Below are 14,368 nucleotides of genomic sequence, written 5' to 3'. Positions count from 1 at the left end.
TATTATGTCCAGTCAAAATGAAACTAAGTTAATTAAATAAGGAATTATCTAATAAAAATATGAACACAAGATTCAAAAGATCTTACGGTAAAGCTCAGATCTTTAATGAAGGTCGGACAGATTTACAACCTCACAGTCAGCAGATACTGAAATACTGTGAAGTCTCAAGAACAATATGTACATATAACAATGGCACTTATTATCATTTAAGAGTTTTAATATTAGAGAATGACTAAATGAATTTTAGCTGAGGTGGAAGAATCAGCTGGACACATCATCTCATTTTAAATGAGTGATGTGAATTCTGGTTTCAGGGATAAATGTAAATGTAAAGAGGTGCATGAATGAGCAGGAAGCCCTGCAGCAGACTCACAGACGGATGCAGAGGGAGGAGTGTAGAGGTGCTGTGCTGTTTGGAGGAGGGACTCCTTCAGTTAGAGAAGTGAGGCGTCACAAGTTCCTGGTTTCCAGTGAAGAAGAAGAGAAGCAGCAGTAAACCATCAGAGCCTCATCATGAAAGTCCATCACACTCTGATCTGCTTCTTCTTCCTCTGTGAGTACATTCACTTTTTCTTTCTGTCACTCTCATTCTTCCAACATGTTTCTTTCTATTGTTAAACATGATGATCAGAGTCAGCTATGAGTCACTTTCATGGACGCTTCTTCCATTCAAACTGCTTTTATTCATGATTTCATGGATCTGTTTGTGGCCAGTATGGACAGAAGAAACCATCACAGTGAGCACATTCATGGACATGTCAGCTGCTCACTTTGGCTTTAGGACTTGATCACATGTGAAACCATCATTTCAAACACAGCTCATTACAAGTGTTTGTTACTTCCTCAGAATAAACTGGACAGTCAGTCAAATAAAGGGAACAAACTCAGCCTGCTGCCTTCAGAGTTTATCCACTTAGCTGAACTTTAATTTGACTAAACTAAGAAAATCTGCCTGCAAACATTTTGTTCCTGATAACTCAGATGAAACAGAATAAACTGCCTCACATCCTGCAGCCAAATATAAAACTGTGAGTCATCGTCTAAAACCAAAGTGTGAATAACTCAGTAATGTTAAACTTTTAGTTTCCTCTTGATCACAAACAGTTTAGTGACAGAGCTCTAACAGGACTGAATGTGGATCTTTGTTCTGACCAATGAGGAGAGAAAAGTGAAACAGAAGCTGATGTTTAAACTCTGAGCTCTCAGTGTTTCACATTCAGACTTTAGTCTCAGTGTGTCTGTGTGTGGATGCTGTGATCAGGCTGCAGCTTCTTACAGGAAGTACAAACAGTAACTACTGATGGTTCATGTTTCCAACAGCTCTGCAGGATGGAAACCCTGAAGTCAACATCAACAAAAACATTTCCTTTGGAGTCGTTGGAAGAAATCTTACAGCTGAATTCCCCTTTACTGCTGTAACATGGAAAATGTTCTGCAGAGGAGAATGTAAAGGAGGAAACGTTCTTATTAATACAACAGATGAGAAGCATCAAAGTCACAGATACAGCATTGAATTAAAACAAGAGAATGGAGCTCCTACTTTGTCTGTGAGCATCACACAGCTGATCATGTCTGATGCTGGACGGTACAGCTGTGCTGCAGGTGAATCTCCATCATCAGTTTCATACAAACAGTTTGAAGTTGTTGTTGCTGAAGGTGAGTTTCAGTTTAAACTGTGGAAATGTTGATTTCTCTGTTTTGTCTTTTGTCTCTGAAAGTCTGAAGAAAAGTTTTGTGAAACTTTGGAAACTCTGAGATGTTTATTTTACTTAAACTTTTAATCAGTCAATGACTCTGAACAAAACTTCTCTTTACCACATTGTGTTTTTTTAACAATAGTTATGTATATAACTATAGAAAAGAACATTCGTGTCTTAATCTCCATCATGTCAGGATGATGTGAGTGAATCGTGCTGCAGACAGACACATTTATTTCATCAGAAGCTGTGGTGGAGGGTTGTGGGCAGGAGACAATAACACGCTCTATGTGAGATTGGCTAATATGATATATGAGGTATCGTCTAAGTGATCAGCTGATCTGCTTTCTGTGGTTGAGCTGGACTTCATGAGCATGAACTAAACTGTGTTCAGTTTGAGTCTGAAAATGAAAATCAAAGGTTTGTGTGTAAATTAGAATTTATCTGTTTGATCCATATTTTTATTGCACAGTGTTCACTGAGGAGTTTTTAACATCACATTATTCTCATGTTACTGGATTAAATTTGAGGCTCTGCTCTGTTGGCACAGTGAGTCATGTTCATGGTTTCAGTAATGATGTTGGGTTTTTGATTGGATTTCCTCTGATCACCTGCACAGGAACTGAAGCGTTCAGGGTTAAAGTCTGAGTTTCCTAAACCACAGTCCTGTGTGGACTCACTGAACCTAACATCAACATTTAGCATGAAGCTTTTTACCAGCTCGCTAAGTTAACCCATTCATTGCCAGTGTGTTCACATGAAAGAGGCGGGAGCAACATCTGACCAATCAGAAACATGGAGACGTGCTGACATCAGAGCAGCTGATTTTACAAAGAAAGATAAAACTATAAAGAGGTTAAACACATACAGCAATACAGACTAAAGTCATCTGTAGCTTAGTGTTAATACAGTTTTTCTCCATTGGTTTGGCTCATTTCTTGAAACAGAAATTACATTCTCAAAACTCTAAGATCATTTGGCAAAACACTCTTACAGTTTAGCACAACACTATAGCTCACCTGCAAAAGCTCATATCTCTTCCAAAACTGTTCACTCAGGCTTCAGTCTAAATCCTCCAAAATGGCAAAGATCCTTCTCAATAGCTTTGGCTCATTTCTCGACACAGATCGGACATTCTCATCATTCTTGGTGCTTTTGTCAAAATAAACCTGGATGGTTGATCACAACAACATGGTCCACCTGCAAAAGCTCATATCTCTTCCAAAACTGTTCACTCAGGCTTCAGTCTAAATCCTCCAAAATGGCAAAGATCCTTCTCAATAGCTTTGGCTCATTTCTCGACACAGATCGGACATTCTCATCATTCTTGGTGCTTTTGTCAAAATAAACCTGGATGGTTGATCACAACAACATGGTCCACCTGCAAAAGCTCATATCTCTCCTACAACAGTTCACTCATGTGTCAAAACTACATTTCTTGCTAATCTGAATAGTCAGTGCCCCCAAAATGCATCGTCCCTTTGGCATTGTGTGAGTACTGCCATACAGAATGTTTAGATGTTTTGTCACTATGGCAGAGGACCAACAATATACAACAGAAAAGAGTAGCCTCCAAGGTTTGACATCACAGATTGCACTCACACTACCAAGGAAATTATAACCATTTTATATTCACACGCAAAGAAAGTTTCATACATATGTAAAAAGAAAATGTACATTACAGTAGTAAATTGTATGAACACAAAATCAAAAAACAAGGACTTTTTCAGTGGTCGCTGTACTCATTCTCCCGCTCTTGTCCACTGTCTTCCCCCTCCTGATTATTTACACGCTGTTGTCCGTCTGGCCACAGATTCTCGTCCACATCACAGCGGATACTTTCTCTTGCGATGCAACGAGGGAAGAAACGGCGTGCATGCCGCAACCATCCCCTGCATTGATCTCCTGTAACGTCGTCACACGCTGCGTCCATAGCATGGAGCAGGGACGGCTGATCCTGAGCATGATGCTCATACACTCTCCACCTCCAAGCAGAGAAAAACTCCTCTATCGGATTGAGGAAAGGAGAGTAAGGTGGTAGGAACCCCATGACCATCCTTGGATGCGTTGCAAACCAGCCCCTAATGAGTGGGCTATGGTGGAAATTGACATTGTCCCACACAATTACATAAATGGGTAGGTGAGGCCCTATGAGACCGCTCTCATTTTCAGGGATAAAATCGGTATAAAGGCGATCCAAGAAGATGAGGGGCTTGTGTGTGTTGTATGGGCCAAGACTGGGGATGTGAGTGGCCACACCATTTTCAGAAATGGCAGCACACATAGTTATATTGCCCCCTCGCTGACCTGGGACATCCACTGTGGCCCGGTGGCCAATAATATTACGGCCACGTCTTCGGCCCTTGGCCAGGTTGAAGCCAGCTTCATCCACGAACACCAGGATGTGAGGGGTCTCATGTCCTTCTAATGCCATTATTCTCTAAAATAGAGTAAAGAACATAAAATCAGTCATACAGAAGAGTCATATACTACAGTTAGACAATTACATGTTCTCCCCCACAGGTTCAATATACTACAGGCCACTACTCCAGTGGTTCTAAACTAGTGATAGGCCTATGAGGAAGTACTGCAGGGGTATTTGATAGAAAGGGGAGTGGGAAATACTGATGACTCACTGAGATGTTACAGTAAAACCTACAGTATTAGATTTGATTGGGAGACAACAAAATAAGGATTATAATGAGAATTGTATCATACAGTAAACTGCAGTTTTCTGTTGAAATTGTTGAAGTCAGATGCAGCAAATACTGATTCTGAAATCAGGTACAGGAGGTATTGAAACCAAATAAGTGAACTACTGCTTACTGTGATTACAGGTAAGGTTATAATGAGAGACAACCAGTAACTGACTTACATTTACATACTGGTAGCGCAGCTCCTTCACTCTGTCAGAGTTCCTCTCAAATGGTACCCTGTAGATTTGTTTCATTGTCATCTGATGCTCCTTCAAACCCGTTCTATTGTGGAGATGCTTATTGTGTTTATATTCTGGAATATATGATTGTCCTGAAGGATGGCATCACGGATCTGTCTCAATGTGATGGCATTATTTGCCATCACCATGTTACAAATCTCTCTTCCCTGTTGTTCATTGAGCAGTTTTCCTCTGCCACCCACGCGAGGTTGTCGTCCAATCCTACACATAGAACAGAATACAGTAAGTTACCAGTGTAATTGTATTATTGTTTTACTCACAGTAACTTCACCACAATCCTAATGCAACATTGCACAGTGACTGGAATACTACTCTAAACTGTATGAATTATGTAATTCCATAGTTTACGGTAATTTGGTCAATATATTTCTTGTCATATTTAGTATCACAACATTCCACTAGTCCTCTCCACCTGCTAGTATAGACCTACTACTGTAGGCAGATGCACACAAAATCTCTACAGTAAGTTATACATTTTTTGCCTCACGCACAGTGCCCTGTCCTATACAACATATAATTCCATCATAGATTACATAGAGTACATACCTGTTTTCCCTGTGAAAGGTTTGGATGATGGAGGAGACTGTAGAGCGAGGCACATTAGGCTGCACTCGACGACCTGCCTCTGCCATTGTGAGGCCATGGTTTATGACATGGTCTATAATTGTGGCCCGAATTTCATTCGGGACAGCACAGTGTCTTCGCGCACCTCGGCCTCTTCCCCCTATTCCTCCACCACGCATTCTCAGTCCTCCTCTTCTTCTTCTTTTTCCTCCTCTTCCTTGAGGGAGAACTTCCCCTTGTCCGTTTGCTTGGCCTTGTCTATCCATGTTCAGAGATCGGACTGGCTCTGGTCAAGCTCTATATATCTGTGTTTGGCAGCACACAATCATGGAACACACCTGTGTGTGACACTCCCCCTTCCTTAGTCTAGTTTCACCTGACTGTCAATGACTGTCATCAATTTATCAAATATTCAAAGAAATTCATATATGGTATTCATGGTATTATGTTCTTGACCAATTTTGACAATTGAACAGACAGTTGTGCGTGCGAGTACTTATACAATGAAATCATGCTGACATGTTTTGGAGAGAATGATCATTAGACTGAGAATTAACTAATCAGTTTAGATCTACAAGATCTATTTATTTGGAAAATGTGCTAAATGTGGGCTAACTGTATAACTGTAGGCTACTTGTACTTAACCATTTGCAAAGATGCACTGAGACAATTGAGACATGTACTAAGGCATTTGCCATTTGATAAAATGAATGAGAAATGCCATTCTGTTGTGAACATTTGCCAAGAGGTTTGGAGGTTTGTCCATGTTATTTTGAGAATGTAATTTCTGTTTCAAGAAATGAGCCAAACCAATGGAGAAAAACTGTAATACAGCATGAATGATGCGATCAGTAAGACTGTGAACGAGCTATTGGATTAATAAAGTTTAGGTTTTTGAAGCCATCTGTGTAAGTGATCAATGTCTCAGCTCATTAAATCACAGAGAATCTGATGGATTATAATCAGCTTTTCATTAAATTGATGTTTAAAAGAAAGGTTTTAGTTTTATTCTTTCAAATGCACCTCTTGTTAGAGTTGTGGCCTTAGACTGTACAAATGTGATGTGAGGTCAGCAAACAGCTGCTTGTTTTAGGATAATGGATTGCATTTATATAGCGCTTGATCAGATACTTTTGATTATAAAACTGCAACAGGAAAAAAGAATCAGGGGATAAATTTGTATTTAAGAATAAATACTTCTTCAGGGATCAACAGGGAAAGCAAAGACATTAAACACCACTATCTGCTGTCAGAGGTCTCGGGGTTTTCCAGAGATCTGATTGGACAGTAGGTTGTGGTTTCCTGGTGATCTGTGATCTGGAACATAACCTGCTCTGGAGCAGATTAGCTTAGCATATATATTAGCACGGTGATGTAAACGGGTAACAAGTGAACCAGCTTCATATTAAAAACATGATTAACCCTGAAGTTACGTGGACAAGATTAAATCCTGCTTTGTACAGTAAACACAGTAAAACCTCCAGAGTGACACTAGCAGAGTGTCTGTATGTGTCCACTGTTTATGATGATGTTATGATGATGACACGAGGAGGTCGCACTGAATCTGAAGAATTCACTTCAATCACTGTTGAACTCACTGTTCCAGCCACAGACTGGTTGAACTGGGCAGCTCCCAGTGTAACTGTTGGTCAAACTGGAAGCTGCCCAGACGTGATCAGACTGCATCATCTTCAGCACAGATAGTAACTATTGATCGTTTGTCTCTTTAACAGCACTGCTGGATGGAAACAATCCTGCTCAGCTGAAACACTTCAATAAAGAAACTGGAAGCTCTCTCACAGTCGGGTGTTACTTTAATCAGTCTGGAGGACAAAAGTTCTTCTGCAGGGGAGAATGTGGAGAGGACGAGGTTCTTCTTCAAACAGATGATGAAGATGATTTCAAAGACAGATACAGAATTGGATTTAGAGGACCTTCAGAGAAGACATATACAGGAGGAGGAATTCTGTATGTGACAATCACACAGGTGACTGAGTCTGACTCAGGACGGTACAGATGTTCTCTGAATCGATCTCCTGGTCAAGGTTCATTCAGAGACTTTGTGCTCAGCGTCACAGATGGTGAGTTTTCCCTGAAATGTTTTTAATGTTGCTAATTTAATCATTGATAGCTGCTGCTGTTTCAGATAACCAGACATATTATCTTACAGCCATACTGTAGCTAATGATTTGCACTTTTTCTGGAACTAAAATTTAATTTGACAGTTTTTCTGGAGCAGAATCAAAACTTGATGCTATTTTAAAATCTGAATTTCAGAATCTTTCTTTACACTTTTATCCCAGATGTCAGATACTGCAGATCTATCAGACGCTGCTGGTGTCTCACCTTTACAGTTTTTCTCAGTTGCTTTGGTGCATTTCTCACAACAGAATTGATCTCTGCACCACTACTAAGGCTTTTCTCAAAACAATTAGTGCAAACTTCAAAACATGGTGGATAACTTGCAAAAGCAAGTCCCTTCATCAAAACAGATAATATATTCATCAAAAGTAAGTACTTATATCAATCAAAGTGTCAGGGCTGTCACAATTACAAGTCATTACACCAGCACCTTTGGTCACAAAATCAAATGGTTTGAACATGTTCTCATTGTGACGGATTTCTTTGTAGGTGCTTCCCAATGACATCTCAAGTCTGAAAACCATAAATTGTAAAGGAAACTCAAGACACTTCATATGCACTCTTGATAATATTCAATTGAAACTGTGCACAGCATTGTGCAACTGGGGAAATACAGTAAATCAAACATTTTACAGCAAACATAAACTCACTTAGACAGTAAACCTTACTGCAGTAGTTATGAAACAAAAAAAAAAACACTGAAAAACAGACACTGCTGCATATCAATCATTGATACCTAGACGCTCCCGTCTGTCTGCCGACATATTTGCATCAACATCACAGCGAATGTCAGCTCTATCGTTGCATCCGGGAAAGTATCTTCTGGAGTGTCGAATCCACCCTCTCCAGGACTCTGCTGTGATGTCATCACAAGCTTTTGTAGATTCAGTATGCACCTCATGCCAATCCTGTCTGTTGGTTTACATTATATATATACTTGTAGGGTAGGGGATACTGTAACGCGATTCACCTATGACTGGGTAGAAGAGTCTTTTCATTGGTTGCAAGTAAGAGTAAAACACACCAATTTTCATTAGTGTGAGATAAGGTTCACCTGAGAAATGTAATTTATGGAGATTTTCATGGAAACTCCTTAAAAATAGGGTTTTCAAAATGGGTGTACAAATTGTTTGACAAGATGTTCAACAATTTTGAGTGCACTGACACAAGCAATGAAATGAAGACTATTAGTTGTATGGACAATGACTATTCAGCCGGTACAAGTATAAATAATTGTGACATTCATGATGAAAGCAAGGAGATAGTGATGAATAGCAAGTCAAAAGTGACCATTCTTTAGATATTTGTACTTACTATTGAGATTTAAATTTATAATCTGAATAATTATTTGCTGGCCACATTATTTTATAGAAGAGAAGGTCTAACTTTAGGCCTAAAAGGTCTTGACAGGAAACACAGGCTTGTGCAGAGTATGCTTTGCAAAAGTGAAACCGAAAGCAGAGTCTGAGTGCAAGTATTTTGAGCAGGTTATTTTATTATGCATTTATATCTTTGAGTAAGCTTTGATTAAGTGTTAAAGTTTTAAGTTTTAAGAGTTAAGCAGTCTCGTTTATATTTTGAGTAACATCATTTGAGTGTGACATTTAGTCTAGAAATTACACATACAGTTTCAGCTGTGTACGTGCTGGCCTTCTGTCTGGTGGAAAGGTTACAAGGTCTAGCTGGGGAGCTGAGAGGTGAAACAAAGTGCAAGCAGAGGCTGACACATACACACACACACATCGTAGATAGACTCAGTTATATAGGTAAAAGTTAATCATGTTTTGCTTGCAACTGCAAAATTGTGCGTGCATATGTGACTGTTTGATGAAGAAGCAGGTGCAGGATGTTCCAGAGACAAGCGACAGCGAAGGCGAGCTGAGGGGAAGCACCTGGATGGAGACGAGACGATGTTCTTTTAAACTATGTTAAAAGTCATTGTGGTTTTGGATTGATGTAGGAGATATTGAGTCTGCCTAGCAACAGAAGGAGGGCTGTACTGTTTCACCCCTATAAATATTGGGTTCTGACTATTGTAAGAGAGTTCAACACTGAATCTGTACAGTGTTGGCTCCACGCTGCGTGTATTCATTAAAATGACGTCTAACTTTACCCGGCCGGATCAGTGGTCGTTATTTTGGGAATCCCCCTCAATTTATGAATCTTAACATTACTCAACTGCTTCATGTCCAAAGGCATTTGCCTTTGGACGAAATGAACATGAAACCGCCACAAGGTTGTGCCAAAACGACTACATGTTGTGGAGGTTGAACTAATTGTTGTGCAAAGTGTAACCAAAGCAACTGAGAAAAACTGTAAGAAAGAGGTGTTCTTTGACTTTTTGTCCTTTTTGTTAAAGTGCTACAACATCAGGAGTTGGGAAAGGTCACAACATTTGAAGACAGCAGTCTGTGTCCACTCTGAGGGATTTTTGTGTTTGTTTCTTGCTTTCATGCACTGGTTTGGACGCATATTAATGTTTGGCTATAGTAATGAAGAATATTAGGGTAGTTAAAATACACCCAGCATGTCGAACAATGATACCTGCCTACTGTGATGTCAAAGATGTGATGTTACAAACATCCTTACTCGCAGTGAGAGACACACTTTGACACACAGTGATGTTTGACTCTGAGTATGTGAGCTGGCAGCTTTTTCTCAGATCTCTGCTTTTAAATAAGAACCACATCTAAACCAAACTTCACTCTCTGACCTTTCAGCAGTCGTCCAATCAGCCTTCTCACCTTCACTCACCTCGAGTGTAACCACGGAGCATCCTGAGAAAACATCTGAAGGTATAATTGTGTCCACAGTTTTTAAAGATCCTCCTCTGCACACGACCACTGTGGAATTTATATCAAAGAATTTAGTTAATTTAAAACATTTAATAAAAACTTTACTCAAATGTTGATGGTTTGATTTAAAATCCACTGCTGTGGTCTACAGATATAAACACAGTAATGCAAAACCAGCTCTCCAACTTACCCTGAGTCTGATTTTAGGTTCATACAGGTAAATACTCACCTCAGGGGCCTCATATTACTAACATGACAGAGAAAATATTGATTACAGGCTGTATCAGGAGATGTGAGTGTAAACTAACGTCTTCTGAATCTGCTGCAGATGATTTGCCGTCTGTGGGTCTGACTGTGGCTGTCATCATCATCATCATCATCATCATCATCGTCCTCTCATCACTGGCTGTTTTAATAATCTGCATTAAGAGGAAGAGCAACAGAGGTAAGACAACAAAGACACAGCAACAACAGAACTTTCCATTTATGATCAAAACCTGAAACTGACTTTACGTCACTTGTCAAAGCTGCAGTGAAACATAAAAATATTTTCTCTGACTTTTTCTTTGTGACTCGTCTGCACGCTTTGGTTTGGGGACAGTGGAGAGACTGATGGACGTTAGGCTGCACTGAGGGCGATTTCAGGAGGACTGAGTCATTCTCTGTTTCAGTTCTGACTGCTCAGTACTCTGATTGGCTTAGTGAGAGGTGGAGCATTCAGGATGAAGGACGCGATTCACTGCTTTGTTAAATTATTGATTTAAATGCAAAAAAATATTAAGGGACTGCCCTTCATTTACGTGCTGCGGCACGATTTTACCTGGTAAAAGAACATTTGAGTATATTACTCCGGTTCTGGCCTCCTTACACTGGCTTCCAGTTGAATTTAGGATCTAATTTAAAATCCCTTTACTGGTTTTTAAAACCTTAACTGGTCTGGTGCCTGTATATTTGTCAGATCTGCTCGTTCTCTCCTCGTTCACTCCGGTCAGCTGATCAGCTGTTGCTCTAAGAGGAGACCGAGCGTTCTCCATCGTGGTCCCGAAGCTTTGAACTGTACTCTGCTACTGTGCCGTCTGCTTCAGTGTTGGTCTTTAAATCCAGGTTAAAAACTTCTTTTTATTAACAGGCTTTTGACTCAGTGCGTAACTGACTCTGTTATTTTATTGATATTTATTGTTATGGTAGCTGGAGGGACTCAAACACAGGACGCCTTTGCTCAAAGGAAGAACAGAAGCTTTATTCGCAAACACCAGGTGAAATGTGCGACAGTGACAAAGTGCTATACAAATGTGCGGGGATCAGGGCTCCAGGGAGTCAGCAGGGAAAAGCAGGGGAACACTCTCACTCCTCTTCTGTCTCTCTTGGCGTCTCACCAGTCACTCACTCCTCTCTCACACCAGAATCTCCATAAGGAACAAGGGCAGGTCCAGAGTGTCCGTACGCAGGGAAACGAGGTGTTAACACAAGAAGCAGAAACCAAGGGAACTAGATTAGTAGTGTCCTAGCCAGGATTTCACTCACACAGGTCAAGCAACAATCCACCGAAAAGCAGGCTCGCTTCTTCCCTTAAGTAGAGGCCAGTTAATGAGACGCAGGTGTTACTCGTCTCCCAGGTATGTAGACCAAAGGTGGGAGCTCACAGTGAACTCCACCCAGGTGACAGAGGGAGAGAAAGGAAAGAGAGAAAAAACAATAGCAGAATATTTCTCAGGCAGATCTGCTGGACTGATGCACAGCACTTTGGTCCATGTGTTGTTTTTAAAGTGCTATATAAATGAATTATGGTATGGTCCAATGATGTTAAGAAACATGTTAGAAAGCACAAAAAATACAAAACTATAAAATCCCTTTAAGAATGTATCTTAAAGGGATTTTATCTTCTTTTATCTTTATCTTCTTATTTTATATTCATCTTTTCCTATAGAAGAGGAGACCGTGCACAGTTTTCATGAGTTTAAAATAAGATATTGATTCAGGAATTAGTGAAGCAGAGCGGTGAAGAAGTGGATCAAAAGTATCAGTACATATTCTGGGAAACATCACAGAGAAAACAGGAAGACAAACAGGATCTGACATTCAGCCTCATTCAACAAACACAGGCGTTCACCACAGACGACTCTGGTTATGTCTGCTTGTATCTATGAGCTGACTGCTCACTGTGACCTCAGTAAATACTTTCCTGCTGCAGTCAACAAGCTGAACTGTGTCTTTTAAAACAGGAGTGCACAAAGCAACAGCTGACATTACAGCAGATAATCCCATCTTTAATATACAGGCTATGCTTTTTACCACCGAGCTGACAGAGTGAAAACTGACTGATTCAGGCTTTTGTGTTATCAAGTACATGTCATGTGATTAAGCACTGAGGCAGGTTCTTGCTCCAATATTCAGGATGTGAAATCACTTCAGCTTCATTGCTGGAAACTTGCAGAAGAGAACAAAATATACACGGAACAAAGCCAGAGAGGAAAATGGAAACACAGAGCAGAGGAGCAGACAGTGGGAGGGATGAGAGAGTTTATACAAGAGAGAAAAGACAAGGTGGAGACACCTGGGCAGAAACACTGAATACACTTAATCACAGAAAGGGAATCAAAACTGAACATGATGAAGTTAAACAGGAAGTAATAAAAACACTTAAAAATGGAGACGGAGACAAGAAGACACAGGACAGGAGGAACAACTGAAACAAGGATAATAAACCAACAAAACACACAAAGATGAACCAGATTATCAAATAATGTCAACTCCAAAAGCAAAATTACCAAACAAAGAAAAACTGGACCTGCAAAAGTAATAAAACAAAAGCTCAGACATGATACATGAAAAGCAAATGAAGGCTCGGCAGAGTATCATAACTAAAAAACTCAAAACACTGAATAAAAGACCCGGGACCATGATACCTAAAGATTCAAACGAAACAAGAAAACAACTCAGACATAAAATATACCTCTAAAAACAATAAATAAACAGATATATAAAAATCCAGATATCAGACTGCTCATAACCAAAGTGAATAATTATGAATGATCTCTCGTGTTTCTTCATCATGTGCACTTTGAATGATTGTTCCCTCTAACAGAGGAACATCCTTTGTTTGTTCCACAGGTTTGAGGACCAGAGGAAACTCAGAGGGCACAAACATGGAGGTGACTTTCTTTCTCTTTGTTTCCTCTCACTGTTGACAGACTGCTACTGTAACAAAGAAATAAAGCAGTCACAGTGTGATGGTTCAGTTTGTAGACTGTTCCAGAAATTACAATCCAAGAAGGTGAATTCAAACAGGTAGGTGACAAAAATGGCCGCCCAGACGGAGACTCCACCAACAAACAGAGACACTGTTGTCTGAGAGGTTCAACGAGGCAACATGGAAATATTTACCAGCACAAATGATTTAACCAAGTCAGAGTCTGTTCTTGTTATGTGAAGAAGACAGTTTGTCTCTGTTTTAGGACGTCCACTATGAGAACTGTACTCCAGGTTCTACACGTGAAGACTCGACCTACCAGAGCCTCGATCCAGCCGGCAGAGACCAGGACCAGACCTACTCTACACTCACAGACCACACATGAGACTCTCTGGATTCACACCTGGGTTTGTTTCAGTGCCTCAGGTTTAAAGTTTGAACACAGAAAATTCCAGCCATAAATGGATGAATCCGCTGTGAATTCACCCTCTGATTTTATTATTTTATATGAAGTCTGTACAGTTTCCTGTCTGTGGTGCTGACTGTGTCTCTTGGAATTTGGATGTTTATGCTTTTTCATTTAGTTCAGGAAGTTATGATGTTTTATTTTGGTTTGATTCTTGTGCAGTCTTATTTTCTTTGCTATGTTAGCTCCATGAACTTTATCACTTTTAAAATGAATAAATCTGAAATCATATTCAGTAAAAATGACACACGTGTCCTGTCAATACAAGCAGAACAAGCACTTATAACATATGTGTCACAGTCAGCAGATGCAGGCTGTGTGGAGCCAAATGCAGACAAAACAGCGTGGAAACAAATTTAATATTAACTGAAAGTGAAAATGTTTATCATAGCTGATGGAGTAATACACAGCAATGCATGAGGGGAAATGAGACAAGAATAAACAATAACCTAAACTGGGAAAACTAAATATAAACATGGAAAACCCTAAATGTGAAATTTTGCGTGGATACCTGGAACATGGAGACATGGAACAACAGACGACCTGACACTGAACAAA

General features: G+C 39.9%; 1 protein-coding gene across 3 annotated transcripts; it reads left to right on the top strand.

The window, feature by feature from the left end:
* Positions 1–488: 488 nt before the first annotated feature.
* Positions 489–13,992, top strand: LOC134618881 (polymeric immunoglobulin receptor-like). Of its 3 annotated transcripts, none has more exons than XM_063464481.1 (7): positions 489–553; positions 1,321–1,656; positions 6,951–7,298; positions 10,083–10,154; positions 10,483–10,599; positions 13,266–13,306; positions 13,610–13,992. In XM_063464481.1, the coding sequence occupies exons 1-7, from the start codon at positions 514–516 to the stop codon at positions 13,727–13,729; spliced, it is 1,074 nt and encodes a 357-aa protein (XP_063320551.1). In that variant the 5' UTR covers positions 489–513; the 3' UTR covers positions 13,730–13,992. The 3 variants fall into 3 exon arrangements, with proteins under 3 accessions (XP_063320551.1, XP_063320550.1, XP_063320553.1); XM_063464480.1 differs by having other exon boundaries at positions 10,080–10,154; XM_063464483.1 differs by lacking the exon at positions 10,083–10,154.
* Positions 13,993–14,368: the final 376 nt, after the last annotated feature.

Source organism: Pelmatolapia mariae, linkage group LG20 (genome assembly GCF_036321145.2).
Source record: "Pelmatolapia mariae isolate MD_Pm_ZW linkage group LG20, Pm_UMD_F_2, whole genome shotgun sequence".
NCBI classification, from domain to species: Eukaryota; Metazoa; Chordata; class Actinopteri; order Cichliformes; family Cichlidae; genus Pelmatolapia; species Pelmatolapia mariae.
This window is presented reverse-complemented; position numbering and strand designations above follow the sequence as displayed.

Coding starts and splice junctions, on each gene's coding strand:
- LOC134618881 (XM_063464480.1), top strand. CDS start 514: ATGAAAGTCCATCACACTCTGATCTGCTTCTTCTTCCTCT. Junction 7,299..10,079: donor TGTGCTCAGCGTCACAGATG/GTGAGTTTTCCC, acceptor CTGACCTTTCAG/CAGTCGTCCAATCAGCCTTC. Junction 10,600..13,265: donor TAAGAGGAAGAGCAACAGAG/GTAAGACAACAA, acceptor TTTGTTCCACAG/GTTTGAGGACCAGAGGAAAC.